Below are 20033 nucleotides of genomic sequence, written 5' to 3'. Positions count from 1 at the left end.
GGTACAACTAAGCTACATGTAGCATCTCTTTCATGTGGTTTTCAAGACTTTAAAAGCGGGTTGACATAAATTTTCATTTTCATAAAACCTATTTATCTTAAATGCTATAATATATCATATAAAATGGTGATGTGACACAATCTCTACTACTTCTTAAGAGCAGACCGTAGGCGTCCACACCTATCACGGTTCTGCCTCCCACCCGACATCCTCCGCTCCGCGCTTTCATCGCCGCCATCAACGGTCGTCGCTATCCCGTCCGTGATGCTCGCCGCCCCTGCTCCCCCACGCTCTGCCATCCTCGCCCTCCTCCGCGCACGCGTCGGACGCTCGCCATGCTCGCCTCCCTCCCCTCCGGCCCTTCCCTCGCGCGGGCTCGGAAAAAAGTCTAGCCCCAAACTCCCCAGCGGGGGGCGAGCCTAGGAGCTGAACCAACCGTACAACAGTTTCTCCCCAATTCCTCCGCCGTCTGCCCCCTTCGGAAACCCAATGGCGTCGCCCGACGACGAGACCGCGCAGCCACCATCGAAGCGGCCCCGACACGATGCCGAACCTGAGGTGGACGCCGCTGAGCCATCACCGCGCGTGGTGCTCAACCCAGCGTTCTGCGATCTCGGTACGCACCCGACAACCCCGACCTCCCACGTCTTCTCTACGCTTCTGTTTCTGTTACGCGCATCTCTAATCGTGTTCTCACCGCGGCGTCCATCCAGACTTCGATGTAGGCGGGGGCGGTCTCCGGGGGAGCGCGCTTCACGAGGGCGGCTTCGCCTACTGCTGGTCCGGCGCGCGCGCGATGGTGGGCGCCAGGGGCGGCGGGCGGTACTGCATCGGGTGCAGAATCGTCGCTGAGCAGCCGGTGGAGATGGATCCCACGACCTCCGGGGAGCGCCACCTCTGCCGCATTGGGGTCTCGAGAGGGGATGATCTCGTAGGTGCGCTCGGGGAGTCCCAGCACAGCTTCGGGTTCGGGGGCACGGGGAAGTTCTCCCACCAGCGCAGGCTTATCAACTACAACGTCAAGTTCGGCGTCGGCGACACGGTCGTCTGCGCCGTGGACCTCGATTCCAAGCCCATGGCATCGATAGGGTTCGCGAGAAATGGCGAATGGCTTGGTATTGCGAGGCATTTTGATGCGGGGTGAGAAAGGGCTTGGTCTGGTTGACACTCCTCTGAGGCCGATGCGATGGGGATCCGCACTGTTTCCCCATGTCCTGCTGAAGAATGTTATCGTGGAGATGCAGTTCAGTAGGGAGGATGGGCTGCTGCCTGTTGATGGTTATGAACCCTGGGCCTCAGCTTTTTCTCAAAGGAATTCAGAATTTGGCCCTTCGTTTGAGCAAAATAAATGTGAGGTCATGATGATGGTCGGTCTTCCGGCCACTGGCAAGTCAACATGGGCAGAGAAATGGGTCAAGGAGCATCAGGAGAAACGTTATATCCTTCTCGGAACTAACCTTGTATTGGAGCAAATGAAGGTTGGTTTCCTTCTGGTGGCAATTGTATTAGGGAGTTCCCTTAATCCTGCAACCTTTTTTTCAATATATAACTAATACCTTGATCATTGCAGGTGCCAGGATTATTGCGTAAGAATAACTATGGTGAGCGTTTTGAACGACTGATGGATTGTGCTACATGGATTTTCAACAAACTGCTGACTAGGGCTGCAAATACCCCTCGCAACTTCATTATCGATCAAACGAATGTTTACAAGAATGCTCGCATTCGCAAGTTGAGGCCATTTGCTAACTACCGCAAGGTAAGCTGTAAAAGAGAAAAAGGAAATGATAGGTTTCCTGTATGGTAGCACTGGATTGGTTCATAAATACTCCCATATGCAACAGACTGATGTGGTCATGTTCCCAACTCCAAGTGAACTGAAATCCAGGGCAGCGAAGCGTTTCAATGAGATGGGAAAGGAAATACCAGCTGAAGCAGTTAACGAAATGACAGGTACCTGGACATACACACATTATCATTTAACATGTTCGCTGTCTAGCTCCTTTTTTTCCCATTATCTATACATCCATTACTTACCAGTTACCTTAAATTATCTTTTTCAGCCAATTTTGTCCTACCACTCTCGAAGGATATGCCTCATTCGAAGGAGCCTTTTGATGAGGTATACTCAAATGTTGATATTATTGTACATCTTCTGACTAGCGTCAAATGATTACTTAGCTCATTGAGCTTTAAAAACATTTTCAGGTAATCTTCACAGAGCTTTCTAGGGATGAGGCTCAGAGAACCCTAGATGATATGCAGCGTGTGTTGCCAAGAAATGTGACCCCAAGCTATGGAAACTCTGGCAACCAAAAACATGTAATGGTGCCTTTATTGTTATTTTTGAAACAGTGCCTTGTATGTTTTATGTCATCATGGATCAGATTAGTGTAAATATGCAACGCTATACAACAATGTTCTGATGTTCTGGGACTGCTGCTCCACTTGATCCTGAAGCCACTTTGCAAATCAAGGTGCACAGTTTTCAAACATCTGGTGTTATTTTCCTATTTATTTAGTGAGACATTTGGAGTTCATTTTGTCTGAATTAAACAACAAGTTTCAGTTGAGGTTAACTGAAATACGTGATTTTGTATAAACTGAACCAACGTAAACCAATTTTATTAGGCTACTTAGTAGCAGGGATATAAATTAATATAAAGAATGGAAGTTGTTAACTTACATAAACTACTGTGTTGAATTCATGTTCATTTTAGCCTTGTCTGCACCTGTTAACTATCCATTTGTCTATACAACTAAGTGCAGTTCATAGTCCAAACTAAGGTATCACCATTTTGTCTTAATTATTGCATACAAAACTAATGAAACATGATTATGTTTCTGCATTTTAACGAGTGAGTAGTCCCATAAAATATCAAGAACGACATCCAAAACTAATCCGTTTTTTTCACGAGGTTTGCTGACATAAGTGGCTTTTGTTTTTGTAGTAGCCAGTTGTCCTTTCTGAACCCTCTCATGCATTGAACCCTCTCATCTGTTGTTATGTTTGTACAACAGTGTTGTACGAGTGCCCGCGACAGGAGCTTGTACGCCAGTGTGTTTTCTTCCGGCTGATTGTTTTGCTCTGTGAAGGTTTGAATTCTCGAACATAGTATAGATCAATCATTCAATTAGATGCATTATGTTGGCATCAATATCCAGTGATCTGAGTAGCTTGTACAAAACATTATGCCAACCTAATGATAAAACTGTTTTGAATGATTGATACTCAATATCCAGTGAGCTGCTATAACACTTATACGCATTTTCACTCTTTTGATCCAAGAATAAAATTGCGTATATATTCTGGATCAAAAGAGTGAAACTGTGTATAAGTGCTATAACAGCTTGTGTAGTTCTCATGAGGGAATTTGACCCGGGGAACATTGTCTTTTATATTTTTGTTCGGCTGCAGTCGTTGGTGCCACCATCACACTGCTAGCGTGCAGAAACTCCTCTGTTGATTTAATCCTATCTCCATCAGTGATATAAAGGTACAAGTTGAAGTAAAAGACATGGATATGATGCAGCAAGTCAAGTCTAACAATTTTTTATGTCTCGGTTCCTTCTTGTCCTGGCGCATATGTGCTCTTCCTTTTATTTATGATCTTTCTAGAAGATAACCTATCTAATTGGGGATGCTTTCACCATAGCCGAGTTATTCTTTAATCATTGATTATTGTGACCGTAATTTCTGATTTCTCAATTTTCTATCTGAAGTTTGAGCTCCTGAAGTTTGAGCTCCTGAAAAACTCTTGGAACGACAAGATGTCTACGTCATAAAAAATGTTTCGTATATTGTAGGGATTGTTTCACACTATGTATCGGTGGACCTGGTTGGTATACTGCTAGAACAGGAGTTCGAATATCTAATATAAAATCAGAAAGAAACAATGTATAGCAAAAGATATCAATGTCCATGTATTCATATAGTTGTTGTGTAATTTATGGGTCGTAGTAACACATGGGTATTGTTTAATCACGAATTTTGCCGTCACTATTGTACTTACCCCGTTCGTCGTCAAGGTCCCGAGTTGTTGGAGGCTCGTCAATTTGTATGCCGTTGCAACGCACGGGCACATACCTAGTAATATATAAGCAGTGTTAACACTATAATCATTAGAACGAGAGAGGTCGATGTCGACGTTATATACGTAATAACGAACTCAATATTTGTAATAATAAGCGACGTGAGATTCGGCCCATCCATTTTCGTCGAATTTCTTTTCGCATCAACTTGTTTTCATACAGTATTAGGCTACGTTTGATTTAGCTGTCAGCTGTGTACAAGGTGATGTAAGTTGTTTGCTTTAAAAAAGCTGCTGCGAGAAAAAACTGAAATTTGGTTGGCAAACTGCTGTAAGTTATCCATAATAAACAATATATATTGTTTATATACACTATATTTAACTATATTATTTAATTAATATATCAAATTAAAAAATGATTTTATATTTATGTTTATGATATATATCATTTCTGCTTCGGGCTTTTCCTGTCCGCTCTCACAGTCCCACTTCCGGTAATAAGGGTCTGTTTGGTTCGTGGCTAACTACGCCACACTTTGCCTAAAGTTAGTCGTTCAAATTGAAGAACTAACCTTAGGCAAAAAAGTTAGGCAAAGTGTGGCAAGTTAGGCAGGAAACCAAACATGCCCTTAGGGTTCCGATTCCGGCAACTGAAAAAACGAGAGAGTCGTTCGTTTTCATCCCTACCGGCCGCCTCTTCTCCTCTCCACCTCTCAATTTCCCAAATTGAATCCTCCTCCTCCCCGCCTAGGGTTCCGATTCCGCACCGTCCGAGAACCACCCAAGCGGCGGCAACTGTCCCTTCTCGTCGGCCACCGCCGCACAACTCAGTTGCTTGTTCAGCCGCTCCGCTGCCGACCCGCCTATCGCCTGAGGTAGGCACCTGCAGTCCCGTACTTCTACTTTTCCGGTCGATCGTTGCCCTCGGAGTGCGTGCCCCTCGTCCCCGAGTCGCCGGAGGGCGTGGTCTGGGGTGAGTTGGCACAGGCGCAGACCGCGGAGTGCGCGAGCGGCCTCCTCGGAGCGGGGCCGAGTTGGTGATCGGTCCATTTTTCATGCTGGGGCCTGGGGGTAGAGCGGATGTCCAGCCGGCCCCAGATCCACCCACGCGGTGTTTCGCTACTGTAAAGAAGCGTTGATTGTTTGGTCGATCGATTGGCCCCGCATTTCCCCAAGCCTAATTTTGTGGGCAGAAACACTTCTGAATCCTTAGATAGACCCATGTTCTGCCACTCCGCAGAGCTTAGATGGTCAGACAGGGGTTTGTGTGGCTCAGGGTGGGGCATGTGCCCACTTGCGCTTCTAGATGTGAGGAAGGAGCGAATTCTTGGCACTTTTCAGTGCCCAGTGTTTCATCTTGTTATGGTCAATGGTCATGATATTGTTCACAAAGTTAGCCTGTGGAAGTGGCTCATTGCTAGATTAACATGTTTTTGGTAGCGTACGACTAGGAATGTACTATATCTAGAGCCAATTTTCCAACTACATGTTCTTGGCAAAATTGTTCCTTGGGGCAATTTATTGAAGATGTGGATATGTGCCAGCAATAGCTACTTGCAGTTAATGCGCCTTCTCATTTCTTAGAAGCATTGAATTACTACTGTGGAACTTGTGTGTGCAGCTCCAACGGAGTTACCCAGAAACCATGATTTTGAGGCTCTCTAATTGGTCTCCCAAACAACAACGCTCCACAGCAAATTCACAATTTATTTCATTCTCCATCTTTTAAAAGTGACACGTAACAACTTTGTACCGCTCCTTACCTGTCTGTCACATCGCAATTGTTCCCCACCAGCGTGTATCGTGGGTCCTTCCGCTTCACCCAACCACGAGGAAGTAAGTCATCTGCTGTGGGCACCAGTTACCCTTCGTGTAGAATACTGTTTCGTTCATTTCACAACTATTGCTGTCATATTTGAAAACAATTTCTATGTGCTTTCTCACGGTTCATTATTTAGTTTCACAGTAATATTTTGAGAGCTCCAATTTTTTAAGAATGTGGGCATGTGGCTGCTCTGCACATGCACAATCAGTAGTTTTCCTTCATTTAGTATTGCCATGATTTTAAGCTCTCTTTCAGCCTACAAAGTTATCCACATCTAGCTCACAACTAGTATTACTACTGCAGTTCAGCCATATACACATTGCTTGGCAGAACACAGTTCAGGTAGCAACACATTGGTGCCAACATATATCTTCACACAAATAAAACTGAAAAGATGACTCCCTGCCAAAGTTCTGAAACTTGTTGCAGCAGAGCTGCTGCTGCTCTTAAAACTGTCATTTCAGAAGTACTACAGGTAGCAAGCAGTGGTGTAGATTCCATACAAATTTAATTCAATGTCCAAACTAATATGATCAGTAGTTCCTGGTGGCACTGAAAAGCAATACAAAAGGATCATTGTCTTTCCGATGGCACTCAGGAAGTACAAAAAATACAGATTATCAAATTTTAAAAACTAGAATCGCCCAAGAAATAACTACAGGGAGTCCTTTTATGTCTCTTTGAGTTGCTCTAAGGAGTGGGTTGCTAATTTTGCGTAACTTTCGTCTTTGATCCTTGGATGTTTAGGCAATGGCGAAGCTAGAGTAAATCAGAGGAGGGTGCAAATGCCCTGAGGATGCATAGTAATAATTTGTAGGTGGTGCATATATGGTGAAAAATTGATCAAAATCACTAGTTTTATAATTTTTCATGGGTGCATATGCATCCACAACATTCTACCGGGCTTCGCCCCAGTGTTTAGGTATTAACTTATGCTGTCAACACTAAACAACATGTAAATGATAAATTGGGTGGTTAAGGTTTCCGAGTAGCACCTCTAGGCCCTGGGTTCGATCCCCCTCGGGGGCGAATTTATGGTTTGGTTAAAAAAATCCCCTCACTGTGTCCCGCTTGCTCCTGGGTTACGTCCTACGCGCCACCCTTCGGCTGGGCCGTTGCAGAGTGGGCGGTGACGGCCTGCTAGTGATGGAGGACAGGGTTTGGGGGTTATCTCGTCCGGGACCATGTTTCGATCTCTTCTTAATATAATACCGGGAGGGCGGTCTTTTTCTCTCCCGCCGGTTTTTTTTAGATCAAATAAATTTTAGTTGCATAGGTATTGTGCTTGCCACAGTTAAGTGTTATACTTGAAATGCTGATACACTTGGTTTCTGTAGGTTCTTACGGTGCCACGGAGTTGCAACTGCACAAAGGCCTTTTGTGGTCACAAAGGGTGCTATTGTGTTACAACAACAGTTCTAGTTGAAGTAATAAGACATTTTTTAAACTGTCTGCTACATTGCTTCCATGGTGAGCATTACAAGTTCTCAATTTTTAAGGACTTCTTGTGCTGTGAAAGAGAATCATTACAACTTAGCAGTACTGTATCCCATGATTGTAATGGAATGTCTATGACACTGAAGGCAACCAATGAGAACCTCCCACCAAATGTCATCAGGCAATTGGCTAAAGAACTGAAGAATCTTAATGAGTCACCTGCAGAAGGAATTAATGTGACTGTCAATGATGATGACTTCACTACTATTTTTGCTGATATTGAAGGCCCTGGTAATATTTTTGGTCTCCATATATGAACATGATTTGTTCATAGTTTCCATTTTCACTATTTTTAATAGTTTATCTTAAAATTTTAATCTGGACATCGTGCAGCTGGAACTCCATATGAGAATGGAGTGTTCAGGATGAAGCTATTATTGTCTCATGATTTCCCTCAATCTCCCCCAAAAGGTAGTTATCTTCTGAGATTTCCAAACTTCTTCCTTTGTTGAAATGAAACCTGCAGTTAAAAATATGTTGACTCTTTGTCATTACTTCGATTTGCAGGATTCTTCTTGACAAAAATTTTCCATCCAAACATAGCTACTAGTGGTGAGATATGTGTAAACACACTGAAGAAGGATTGGAATCCTAGCCTTGGATTAAGACATGTTCTTCTGGTAAGATCGACATTCAACAGACATAAACCAGTCTATTATTTTATTTGTAGTACTACAAAATCTGTTTTTTTATCTAGTAGACCACAGCTGGATATGTTGCAGTTGTCCAACATGGTTGAAGCATACTGAGTTGCTTGTTGGCATGCCTTGTAGGTAGTGAGATGCCTTCTGGTCGAACCATTTCCTGAATCTGCACTTAATGAACAAGCTGGGAAGATGCTACTCGAAAATTATGAGGAATATGCACGGCATGCAAGGTCAGCCCTTGAACTTACATTATCAACTTGGAGTGCTCATACGTGTCCTCTTATTGGTGAAAAGTACTGTATCAGGAACCTTCGATTCTTTATGCCAGCAATACTGACACTACAGCAATTATGTTACTCCATAATGCAGGTTATACACTGGCATCCATGCCCTCAAGAATAAGTCCAAGACTGGAGCTATATCTGAGTCGACCACAGCTCTGAATGTCGACAAGTCAAGCACTGCTCCCAACGAGAACGCACCATCGATGCCACCGGCAATACCTACCTCCGCTGCATCCAGAGCACTTGGCACAAATTTGCAGGATCAGAGCCCTACTGTATCTGATCCTACTGTAGGAGCGGCGGCGGCGGCGGCGGCACGAAGGAAGGATGGCCCAATGCCTTCCAAAGTACCTGTTGATAGGAAAAAGATGGATGCACGGAAGAAGAGCTTGAAGAGATTATAGGCGGAACCTTCATAGTCCAGCATTTAAATCTGTCGGAAATTTAGCAGATGCCTAGCGAAGCTGGGAGAGAGACAATTAGTTGGGAGGCATCTGATGACCTGGCTTCCGGGAGGTAGGGGTCCTGGGCTGGGACAAAAGTGAATAATGTGGCCTGGGTGAGTCCTTCGGGACAACTGTATGTGCAATGTCCAATCATTTGGAAGAACACCTGCCTATTTCCTTCTGTCCTCTGTATTTTGTTAGCTTAGCGGTAGTGTTAGCTAGCTCATAGGGGCAATTCCCTGTCTAGCCATGGGCTGCTGCTCCGTACTCTGCTTGAATAATAATTTGTCCGTGCAATTACAGCTATTGTTTTGTTTGGAGGAATAGTTGCCTTTTTCTGTTGATTCCCGGCCACTCTCCCTTTGTTAAGCCTTTGTTGTTGTTCCTCTACAGAAGAGATTAGATGCTCCGTGTACGATGGACATGGAGTAGGTAGCTAGCAGTTGAGTGAGCCTGAAGCTTTCTTTGACGATGCGCCGAGTGCTAAAGTGACCAAAGGCAGTAGAGGAGGAGCGTGGAAACGAGAAAACAACAGCAAAATTAATGATTGTTTCGGCGATTGCAAATCCTTTCCCCCACTTCGTCTTCGTGGTAGGGCTGGGGCCTAAACTTGGAAACACTTTCCTTCCGGGCTGATTCTGATTCTCAGCCCACTTCCTTCTGTCCTGTCCCCTTCAGGAGTACTTGAGAAAGGCCTTTTATACCAACACTAAAATCTGCCTCCCCATCATGCTAGCACCACACTACTCCATCTTCTTGTTTTCCTTCTCGATATACGATTTCTCGTTTCTGTTTCCCTTTTTATTTTCGAGACATATCGTTTCTGTTTCGTCCTGGCAACGCCAACGTTCTTCTCAGTTTATATGTCGCAATGTGGCTACTGCCATGGTTAGGTAGTAGCGCTCAAGATCCAAGAAAGGCCTCCCGATGACAAAGACGTTCCAGGTGAGCCAGCCTTTTACACTTTGGTCTGCCATGAGTGACGTGCTATGCCGGCCATGCGATGCTTTTCCCAAGTTCTCGTGACCCAAGGAGGATCCAGGAACTTGCCGCGCCACCGGGCAAGGCTGGCTTCGCTATGCTTTGCGCCTTTGTCTTTCTGCCCTTTTGCTTTGTTTTTTTTTCCAGCACAAATAGGTATAGGCGTATATTTGCGCGGCCCGTTTTGATGGACCGGCTCGAAGCACGAAAAAGGCACGGCCCAGTCACAGTACCACCTGAAATATTTTAGTGTCGGTCTGGCATGACCCGATATATCGGACCGGGTTTGGGTCGAGGTCGCGGCCTATGGGCAGGCACGAGCACGACCCGTTTAAGGTATGTACGAAATGATCCATATAGAGGCACGAAAAGGTCTACAATATTATTTATCTTTACTATATTAAAGTAGCACCAGTTTCAATGGTCGTCCCACGTCATATTTTTACGAATAACCCCTCACATCTATCTCAAATTAACCCGTTGCGCCTCTCAGTGCAGACAACCTCCACGTCCGACCCGTTAGCTAGTGGGGCCATTTGGTTAAATTAGTGTAAATGTTAAAAAAATGGTGTACGAAGTGGGGACACTGAGTAAAGCTGTCTAACCAGTAGAACATCATGGTCAAGTGTTTTTAATATTGAATATAAAATTTTCATATGTATATACGATTTTTATAAAATAAAAAATATAATCGTGCTCGGCCGGGTCACCACTACGGGCCGAGGCTACGGTCCAAGCACGACACGACGCTCATGCCAGGCTGGCCCAGGCACTATTAAATGGGTCGTGCCCTGGGCCAGCCCACCAGACATGACCCATTTGGCCATCTATATCTCGCACAATAATGATGGTTCTCGTCTCAGTTGCTGCACCTCTTTGCCATCCTGCTTCTTTTCTCTCTCCCCTCATGCCTCCGCCTCCGCGCCCATTCTCGGTAGAGGGCGTGGGAGCAAGCGCCTCCTCCCCGTATTCGTCCGACACCAGCCCCGACACCGACCCGCGCAGTGGCTATTGCACGTCCACGAGGATGTTTTACAGCATACATGCACCATTGTTTTCGCCATTGTCGGACGTCCTGTTCGTCTTCTGCCCTTCGCTCTGTTCTTCCTCCCCAACCCGCTGCCCCCGCCCACGATCACAGCCGCGAACCGACCGATGCTCATCGACGCGGGTACGGCCGAGTCGGTCTTACTCCTGGCTTTTCTTCGCGCGTGGCGCCGAGGAGGACACGGTGGCGACTGCCACACTTAGGTTATCTTGGCGATGAGGAGTCCAGATTTGAGATATTGGACAACCAAGGCCCGTAGCACGACAACAATCGACATATGCTACAGAGTTGGTGGTGGTGTTGTGTCGCCTCGGCGGGTCCATGGCTAGGAAGCACTCGCATTCTCTCGCCCTTCTCGGACTGACTCCTGGTGCGGGTGCCTCTCAGTTTGGAGCTGCTCCGGCTGGGCTTTTTTCTCCGCTTGCGTGCTCTCTCCCTGTATGTATCTAGCGGTATACTACATATGTCGTCTCTAGATGCTCATGTATTCGTCGTGTCCTTCTCCGGCAACGAACAGGTATGCCCGCCTCTTCCCTTCCCTTACTGCTCTACGAACCCTTGGAAGTGGGGGATGCGATGGACGGGGTCCCTGATTTGCTGCTTATGGTACCCGTGCGTTCATAAAAAAATATTATGCGGAAGCGGAGACATTCAATAAAAAATCTTGAGATCTTTTTGGTGGATAGTTTACGTGGGTATTGTTATTGTGAGCCGTCGCAACACATGAGTAACCGACTAGTATTCATTAAAACCACACTTCATTCCACACTTTCATGTACTTGATAAAAATACAAAGCTAGAGATGGTGCTAGTTAGATGTTTTTTGTAGCTTTAAATTAAAGTATGTGATATAATTTTACTTTTGTTATGAACATTAGATAATGAACTGAACTTACAAACTCTGTATAGAGCTGATTATACTCTTTTTCTTTCTAACAAAATGACCTTTTAACGAGGTAGTCCTTGCATAGCTCCGGTAACTTAAGGGTGTGTTTGGTTTGACTTTTGGCTTTGGCTTTTGCCCCCTTAAAAGCCAAAAGCCAACCAAAGGGCTGGATCCAGGAAGCAACTTTTTCTAAAAGTCGACTTTCTCGTAGTGCAAATCTGAAAGCACACCTGGACATGCTTTTAGTGGCTTTTCGGATGGAACTATGATAACATATATCGAAGAATTTTTAACGACTTTTAGTGGTTTCCACCAAACGGTTTTTAGCTTTTTAACATCTTACAGCCTACAACAGCTTTTTCCACAGCTCACAGCTCACAGCAACTTTTTTCACAGCCACAGCCCAACCAAACAGACCCTAATACAAATATGAACTTTGTTTTTGGTCAAATTTATTTGTTTTAATAAATTTATTTTAAATTTAAGGCTCTGATGTGAATTTCGGGTCAAAAATTGAATTTCGTGCCGCCCGAAAATAAGTCTGACACGTTTAAGCAATTACGTGCTAGGTCGTGGACCGGTTCGGTATGACCCGAAATTCTAACAGGCCGAGCCTTTTTGCGCTTGGACCGGGTCTGACAGCCCAAATGTACACCTATACAAATAGGTGCTTTAACATGGTCACTTAACTGTCGTCAGAAGCTTATTTTTTTGTCCCTCAGCTATTAACACGGTCGCTCAAGTACTTGATCTATATCTTCTAGGCCCATGGCCGTCCTTTGGGCGATGTGGCCGTGGCAAGCCACATCGACGATCTAACTTATCATTATCATCATTATCATCATCATTGTCGTCGTGTCTTAAGGAACCTCATGAGGTGACAATCGTGTCCTTCTCTTTATTTTAGTTGGAGACGGTTCATATTATTCCAATTTGGTTTGTGCGGCAGCGGTATATATGCCGTATACAGGACAAAACAGGTGATTCATATACGACGGAGGGAAGAAAAAGCATGTCTGATGCCTGTGACATAACAAAGATTCAAGTTTGCGACATAAATAAACAACACTAGCTCATGTGGCTGACATACCAGGTACTCATTTTTTTTGCCATCCGGTAGAATCTCGGAGGAGGTGCTTGTACTGATACTTGTCCAAGCGCCCAACTACGTACCTTTAAAGCTTACCCAACCAAATTACCTATATATCCATAATTCCCATTAAATTCACCAAATAAGTTGTATATAGATTTAACACACTATTAAAATCAACGGTTCAAATAGTTAAATAATCTGCTCTTCCTTTCTCGCCACTTGCTCTTCCTTTCCCCGCCACTGCCAATCCATTCTTTCTTAGACCCTGTTCGTTTTTATCAAACCCATGGGGATTGAGAGTGATTAAATCCCCTACAAGTTAAAATCCTCCTCAATCTCCCTCAATCCCCATAAATTATGGATGTACAAAGTCTTATTGTGGTCGACCCCTCTACTCCTAGGGTGCGTTTGGTTGAATGCACAAAGAGGGACGGAACGAGGCGGCCACAGTTTCAGTCATGTTTGGATGAGGGTCAAGCAGAGGCGAGTTGAACCCTAGACCATTTTCGGTGGCGGCGCCGTCCCCAAAAACGAGCGGATGAAGTCGCCCCCGCCCCTGTCGCGGTGCTGAAAAAATCGTGTTGCCTCCCAACAAGTGACAAAACCACCATTCAAACAAAAACTGGATTGGTTCCATCCAAGTTTATCCCTTCAACCAAACAAAAACAGCAGTGACTCTTAAGGATGACCCTGCCCCTAAATTAGGGATGACCCTATCCCATCCTATTTTGACTCCAAACCAAACACAAGAGATCGCAGTGTTAGCCTAGACAAGAAGCTAGTTTAGTACTGGCTATCAGTACGTGGTCGTTTCGTTCGATTAGTCAACTAAGAGCAACTCCAATAGTTATGTAAATTTTAGCTCTCTAAATCACAGATTTAAGAAGTTGCTAAATAACTTTGGGAGTAAAAAAAATATGAGTTCTCCAATAGTTCTCTAAATATAGGTTGTAGTTTTGTTTTGTATCTATCCATATAAAAAAATAAAGTCACAAATGTCATCAATTACCTTCATTATCTACATAATGCAGTAAACATTTTTGTTTAGAGAGTTGCTAAATGATTGCCAAATGTAGAGAGAAAATAAGGTTAGATGAGAAGTTGTTAAATTTAGAAAGTTCATTTAGAGAACTGTTGGAGATGAGTTTTTGTGTTAACTACTTAAATTGTTGATTTAGTAAGTCTATTAGAGAACTACTGGAGTTGCTCTAATCATGCGGGAATAAAGTATGAATCTCAAGTGTCCATATCCATCATATATATCCTTTCACACTGAGTCTTATTTCTCCATTTTTTTAAATTTTTTCGCTGAACGCGAGCGAGAGGAGGCGCTGGTCTCCCGGCGACCTGGCCGTGCCTCGTCACTTTCTAGTCCTTCCAGGCGAACAGCAGTTGACCCTCAACGGTTCTACGGATTGGCCAAGAGCTCGCGCGAGGAGTATACCAAATTTCTCTCGCAAGTCGCAACAACAACGTCGTCCGGACGTGGAGCCATCGGTGGAGGACTTTTGTGCAATAGAAGACCGTGTGCATATATGAACTAGCTAGGCGCTAGACCTCAACGGGTTAAGGCTGTCTCCAGCAACGTACTCTATATTCATCCTCTATATTCGTTCTTTACAGTCTCCTCTAAAAGATTCCATTCTCTATATCTCCTTCCTCTCCAACAACGTCCTCTAAATCACGTCCTCTATACTCAAATATCTATATTAGAAACATTTTTTATTTTTATTTTTTGTACATACGTATTTGTCATACTCTCAAATGTATTGTACATATTTTAGTTTTGCTAAACCGGTTATTTAAAGTATTCAAATGGATAGAAGATCGTTTAGAGGAACTCTATATATAGAGAATCCAGCAGCGTCCTCTAAATTTAGAGGACCGTTTAGAGGACGCTGCTGGAGGGCGTAGAGGACCATTCGATCCTCTATATTTAGGGTACAGAACCCTTTAGGGTCCCTTGTTGGAGCTAGTCTAAGGCTGTTTCCAAACAATGTCCTCTAAATTTCATCCACTAGAAGAATATTTTTAATTATTTACAACACTCTAGAAGATTCAATCGTATATATTTTCTTTATCTCTAGCAGCAATACCTTCTAAATTTGGTTATCTATATTTACAGTGTTAAAACAAAGAAACTACAATATTTATCCTATCTCTTGCATATAATTTGAATTTAACCTATTAACATACTTAAGTAAAAAAACTAATTAATATTTTTCACTACAACGTTCAGTCAAAGGCGCAGCTCAAGTAAATGAATATGACACTGTTGACTTTTTTTATGAACGGAGGTATTACTTCCAACTCAGGGCTTGTTCGGTTATTCCCAATACACATGGATTGGATGGGATTGGAAAAAATTGTGAAGAAGTTTGACTTGTTTGGGATTCAAACCCATCCAATCCCGCTCAATCCACATGGATTGAGAGCTAACCGAACAAGCCCTCACTGATGTATTCGACAAACCTAGTATATCAAGCAACTTCTTAATGCAGCGCTCAGTCAATGGCGCAGAATGAATACATGTGTATTCGCGTACGTAGAATGTAGATAGATATACAGTACTTCTTAATGCAACGCTCAGTCAAAGGCGCTGCTCAAGTAGTCGCGGTCGCCGGTCAAGCCCGCGCACACACTGCTGAGGCGGTTTCGTCGCTCTCGCGTAGGCCCGCATCGCCGTGCAAATGCATCGTTGTCGATCGACGTTGTACTACTGCGTGTCTAGGTCACCTGGTTTTGGAAAGATCCTGTTCCTGTCCCCCCGAGAGACTACCACCGATGAGAGAAGAGAAGGTACTGTACTACCTGCAGAAACGCGGAGGTCACACGTTCCAATTCGTGGCCAGGGGCGTGCGACGCCGTCACTCTCACTCCTCACTCGTCAGAAACAAGCCTAAAAAATCTACGAGCAAGCGGGCCTGGCACCCTGGCCAGGACAGGAGGAAACGAATAGGAGACAAAACCCGGCACGAACAGAGCTATGCCCGCAAGGGCACACATGAGGCCATTTCCAACCATTTCTCAATATTTCTCTCCCCATACGTACTCTTTATTGTATTTCACTATATCTCCCTAAAACATACCATCATATACAGAAAGTGTTCAATCATTCACCCTATACAATTTCCCTACATAACTCGGTTATTTAATATTTTTTCTGTCAACTTTTAAAGTTTTAGACTATCGTAAACTATTTGTACCGCTATAATACACAGTGTTATCATGCTAAATAGCTCGAAAAGGATTAATATATCGCAGAAATGACATTATTAAATTATGAGGGAAGATTGGAGCTCATTATGAGAGCTTTGAAAAATCTGTTGGAGAATAATGTTACTCCAAAGCTCCCCTACAACTATGTTTAGTTGTAGGTGGATTGAAGGAGATTAAATTTCTTCTCATTTAAAATTGAATAGGATCTCTTCTAGTTTTTTCTCAATCTACCACTAACCGAACTAGTGCGGAAGGGTTGGGGAGGCGTTGGAGAAAGCGTGAGGGAGGCGCAACGCAGACCACGATCAGGGGCGGACCTATGTGTAGCCCAGTGAGGGCACATGCCCCCGCTCATTTCTCGATTACAAGTAATACAGTCTAGATTTTCACTATTAGGTCCTCTGCTCGATCTAATTTAAATGTCCTCGCTCTGACATTTTAGTGTTGATTGTTGTAAATGTACCCTTACTCCTATTTCGTCCTGGGTCCGCCCCTGGCCACGATGGGCGACCGCGATATCCATCCCCGTACGGGTGGGGGCACATATTCCCTCCCCCCATGAGGTACACGCATGCTACATTGTTGCTACCGAGGAGCAGCCATAAGTGAGTCGGTGCTGCGACCACGATATTGGCATCCCCGAGCCCCCCACCTCCTTGTCACCCGGCCCCGACCAGACTGCCCCTGTTTGGTTGGGATTCTGGGCGGCTTCTGGCCGCCAGAAGCTGAAGCCGCGGCCAAACACCTAGCTTCTGGGCAGCTTCTGGCGGTCGCGCTTCTCACAGAAGCCGCACGCCTTCAGGAAACCCAAAAGCCGCCCGAGCGACGCTTCCGCTGCAAGCCGACCTTACTCGCGAGGGTTTCCACAACCGCCGCCCGAGCGACGCGTCGTCTCCGCGCCTCAGCTCTCCGTCGGCTGCCGCCTCCTCCTCCGCCGCATCGGGGACCTCGACCACACTCCCTTCCGCGGTATTCGCTTCTCAGGTACATTCCTCCATTCCGTTCCGTATCCGCTCGTCCCCGGCTGCCTCCTATCGCAAACCTCCTTGACCGTTGACGTCGCTAGGGTTTGGGCCGCGCCGCCGCCAGTTCGTCCACAAGGTTGGAGTCGTCCCGGTTCCGAACTCCTCGTAATCGCAGGTACATTAATCGTCTCGTCCCCTAAGCGCTGTTACGGATCCGGTATTCCCCATGTACTGCTTAGGGTTTAGGGTTTACGGATCCGGTAATCCCCATGAACTGATTAGGGTCTAGGTTGCATGAAAACTTGGTCGTGCAATGAACTAAATTTGTGAACTGCTTAGTAACGAATATCATCTCATATTTGATGTTCAGATCTCGTGGAGTTCGGTGTTTGTCTCTGTTGCATGACAACCTCCTCTCCTACGAAGGTGATGTTCACATCAATTTTTCCATCCCTCTTACTGGTTTACAATTTTAAGATTGCTGTGTATGTTTTCCAAGATCCAGTTGCAAATATGTTCACGGTGTCTGGTTAATCCGTTCATACTGTCTTCGTATTGTTATTAGTGCATAGGAGACTAGTAATTAGTCGTAGTTGTACCCTCCTTTGTCACCAGCCTAGGCAGTGGACATGTAAGTACGCATAATTTGTGTAGATACTCCCCATGTCTGCTATACTAACGACCTAATAAATCCACATCAGATGGATTCAGCAGACTCCATAGCCGACAAGGCAATTGGAAGGATGCAAGAGATTGCGGACAAGATTTTTTCGGTAGCGAGGGAAACAATCCGTCCTGGTCGGGGGTTGACCTCATTTGACGCTACAAAACTTCGTGTAGCATTGGAGGACATAGCTTGCATGCTGGAGCAAGACTCTCTGGTGTTGCAAGAGAATTTGGACATCGTGAACAACGTAAACAACCCGGGTGACAGCAGCTATGAACCTTCTACCTTGTCCTCACCACCCCCTGCTGACGACGACCTTACTCCTGAGCGGGACTTTGCGGAGCATTTCGAAAACTTCTGGGGTGTTGAATATGATTCCGATCATATGCCTTCATTTAGTGACAATGAGGTTTAGGTTAGAGCATGCTGAACCTACCTGACAGGTGTAAGGGTAACAGGGAGAAATCAACCTTTTGCTTACTGCGCAGTTGTAAATTGTTCCCTGTCCTTTTGTGTCTACCACAACATGACTTCGTTAAGTCTTTATATGTAATTATGTCAAACCGAATGTGACTCCTTATGGTACTACCTTATGTTATTATATGGTCAGTTAAGTGTTGATGTTGTTTGCTTAGTAAAAGCACTTCAATACGTATTTTCATATCGTGTACACTTGTTTTGCACTAGATGGACAAGTCTGGCAAAGTCATTGCTAAGTGGGATAGTAGAGCAACAAAAATATACACAAAAATTTGTGTAGAAGAGGTCAATGCACGGAACAGGCCACAACAATTTCTTAATGCCGAAGGGTACGCTAACCTCATAAGGAAGTTTAAGGAACGCACTGGTCGCACTTACACCAGGGATCAAATGAAGAATAGGTGGGATTCGTTGAAGAGAATGTTCACCCAGTGGAAAACTCTTAATGAAAGGGCTACAGGTCTTGGTCGAGACCCTCATACTGGTTCAATCAGTGCGCCAGATGAGTGGTGGGCCAAGCAAAATGAAGTAAGTTCATCTTTTTTTTCGTAGACTAACATTAGTATTGGCCATCTAAAAGTAGGAACTACCATTTGGTGCAGGCAATGCCAGGTTGTATTATGTTCAAAACAGCCCCCTAGAGAATGAGGACGAGCTAAAGGTTATGTTTGGACCCATTGTCTGCACAAATGAAAGAACCCTGGTTCCTGGCGTCGAGGATGCTAATTCATCTTCTGATGATCATTTGCAATACACTTTAGGTGGGGGTGAAAACAGCACACCTGACCCCTGCACAAATGCTACTGGGAAGCGTAAGATGCGGCATGATTCCCCAAAACCAAAGAAGAAAAAAGATTCGAGGGAAGAGTACATGAAAAGACTAGTGGAGGCTTTTGAGTCCCGCTCAATGACCACAAACAAGTCCATTACCTCTTCTGACAATGACCCAGTTCGAATAGAGCTTAAACAGCAGTTGCAACAAGTCATGGATGATGGATCACCAGAAGGGAGAGAACTACATTTGTTTGCGACTCATCTTCTGATTCAGAAGAAGTATAGAGATGTTTTTGCAACCTTGGAGACAAAAGAAGGAAGAATCGCTTGGCTTCGCAATGCTTACGAGTTAGAAACTAAAAAGAGCACTTAGCTGGTGGACGTCGGACAACAGAGGCCTACATGTTTACTATTATCGTTGTTTATGTGTTTTCATCAGTCATGTTGTTTCATTAGATGTTAAAAAGTCCACCTACATACTGCTGCTCCGACAACAGAGGCTTATATGTTCAGTATTATGTTAGTTGTGTTTGCTTATTGAGTCATGTCGTGTCAGTTTTCGTACGTATCATTTTCGCTTTCAAACAATTTTCCAAATATTCGAGTTGAACATGTATTTGAATAATCAGAGTTGTAACTTTGTGACCTATGTGAATCTGTGAACTTCATATGCCTGTAAACTGTTCGACTTCTTTAATATGTGTTTTATAAACTGTGGTTGCATATGAATTTGTGGCTCTTGGTTGTCTGCATGCAGATGTGTGACCCTTATGAACACACATCTGATGATGAAATGGATGCACACACATCTGATGATCAAACAGATGGAGAAATGCTTGTTGCTCTTTATGCTGTAGACATTTGGGGCAGGCATTTCAGTCAGGCTCCTAGAAGAACATTGGTCGAATCTGGTATTCAATGGGTTCAGAGAACGTTGGAGATTAGTAACGACTGTTTTGACATGTTTCGCATGCGAAGAACTGTTTTTAGACGATTGCATGACACGTTGGTACAAAATTATGGTCTGCTTCCAAGCAGGGGTGTCAGTACTATGGAAGCACTTGGCATATTCTTGTGGGCATGTGGGGGTCCACAATCGTTTAGGCAGATCAGAAATAAATTTGGTCACTCATTGGAAACAATTAGCCGCAAGTATAGTGATGTCCTTAATGCACTTTATAAGATGTCAT

The 20033-nt window shown here is 44.5% G+C and overlaps 2 protein-coding genes across 3 annotated transcripts; both read left to right on the top strand.

The window, feature by feature from the left end:
- The first annotated feature begins 229 nt into the window (after nucleotides 1–229).
- LOC100192810 (Heterogeneous nuclear ribonucleoprotein U-like protein 1) lies at nucleotides 230–2490 on the top strand. The gene is made up of 6 exons (NM_001138003.1): nucleotides 230–616; nucleotides 714–1478; nucleotides 1571–1759; nucleotides 1845–1953; nucleotides 2064–2122; nucleotides 2209–2490. The coding sequence occupies exons 2-6, from the start codon at nucleotides 1101–1103 to the stop codon at nucleotides 2395–2397; spliced, it is 924 nt and encodes a 307-aa protein (NP_001131475.1). The 5' UTR covers nucleotides 230–616; nucleotides 714–1100; the 3' UTR covers nucleotides 2398–2490.
- Nucleotides 2491–4633: 2143 nt separating this feature from the next.
- LOC100384009 (uncharacterized) lies at nucleotides 4634–9066 on the top strand. 2 transcript variants are annotated; one of them, XM_020539110.2, is made up of 8 exons: nucleotides 4634–4906; nucleotides 5653–5867; nucleotides 7194–7326; nucleotides 7440–7584; nucleotides 7687–7764; nucleotides 7861–7973; nucleotides 8127–8230; nucleotides 8370–9066. In XM_020539110.2, exons 3-8 carry the CDS (start codon nucleotides 7324–7326, stop codon nucleotides 8686–8688), a joined length of 762 nt encoding a protein of 253 aa, XP_020394699.1. In that variant the 5' UTR covers nucleotides 4634–4906; nucleotides 5653–5867; nucleotides 7194–7323; the 3' UTR covers nucleotides 8689–9066. The 2 variants fall into 2 exon arrangements, with proteins under 2 accessions (XP_020394699.1, NP_001170091.1); NM_001176620.1 differs by lacking the exon at nucleotides 5653–5867 and having other exon boundaries at nucleotides 4731–4906; nucleotides 8370–9052.
- The last annotated feature ends 10967 nt before the right edge of the window (nucleotides 9067–20033 follow it).

The sequence above is a fragment of the Zea mays genome, chromosome 6 (genome assembly GCF_902167145.1).
Source record: "Zea mays cultivar B73 chromosome 6, Zm-B73-REFERENCE-NAM-5.0, whole genome shotgun sequence".
Taxonomy (NCBI): Eukaryota; Viridiplantae; Streptophyta; class Magnoliopsida; order Poales; family Poaceae; genus Zea; species Zea mays.
This window is presented reverse-complemented; position numbering and strand designations above follow the sequence as displayed.

Coding starts and splice junctions, on each gene's coding strand:
- LOC100384009 (XM_020539110.2), top strand. Junction 7,974..8,126: donor GATTAAGACATGTTCTTCTG/GTAAGATCGACA, acceptor CATGCCTTGTAG/GTAGTGAGATGCCTTCTGGT. Junction 8,231..8,369: donor GAATATGCACGGCATGCAAG/GTCAGCCCTTGA, acceptor TCCATAATGCAG/GTTATACACTGGCATCCATG.
- LOC100192810 (NM_001138003.1), top strand. CDS start 1,101: ATGGCGAATGGCTTGGTATTGCGAGGCATTTTGATGCGGGGTGAGAAA. Junction 1,760..1,844: donor CATTTGCTAACTACCGCAAG/GTAAGCTGTAAA, acceptor CATATGCAACAG/ACTGATGTGGTCATGTTCCC. Junction 1,954..2,063: donor AGCAGTTAACGAAATGACAG/GTACCTGGACAT, acceptor TATCTTTTTCAG/CCAATTTTGTCCTACCACTC.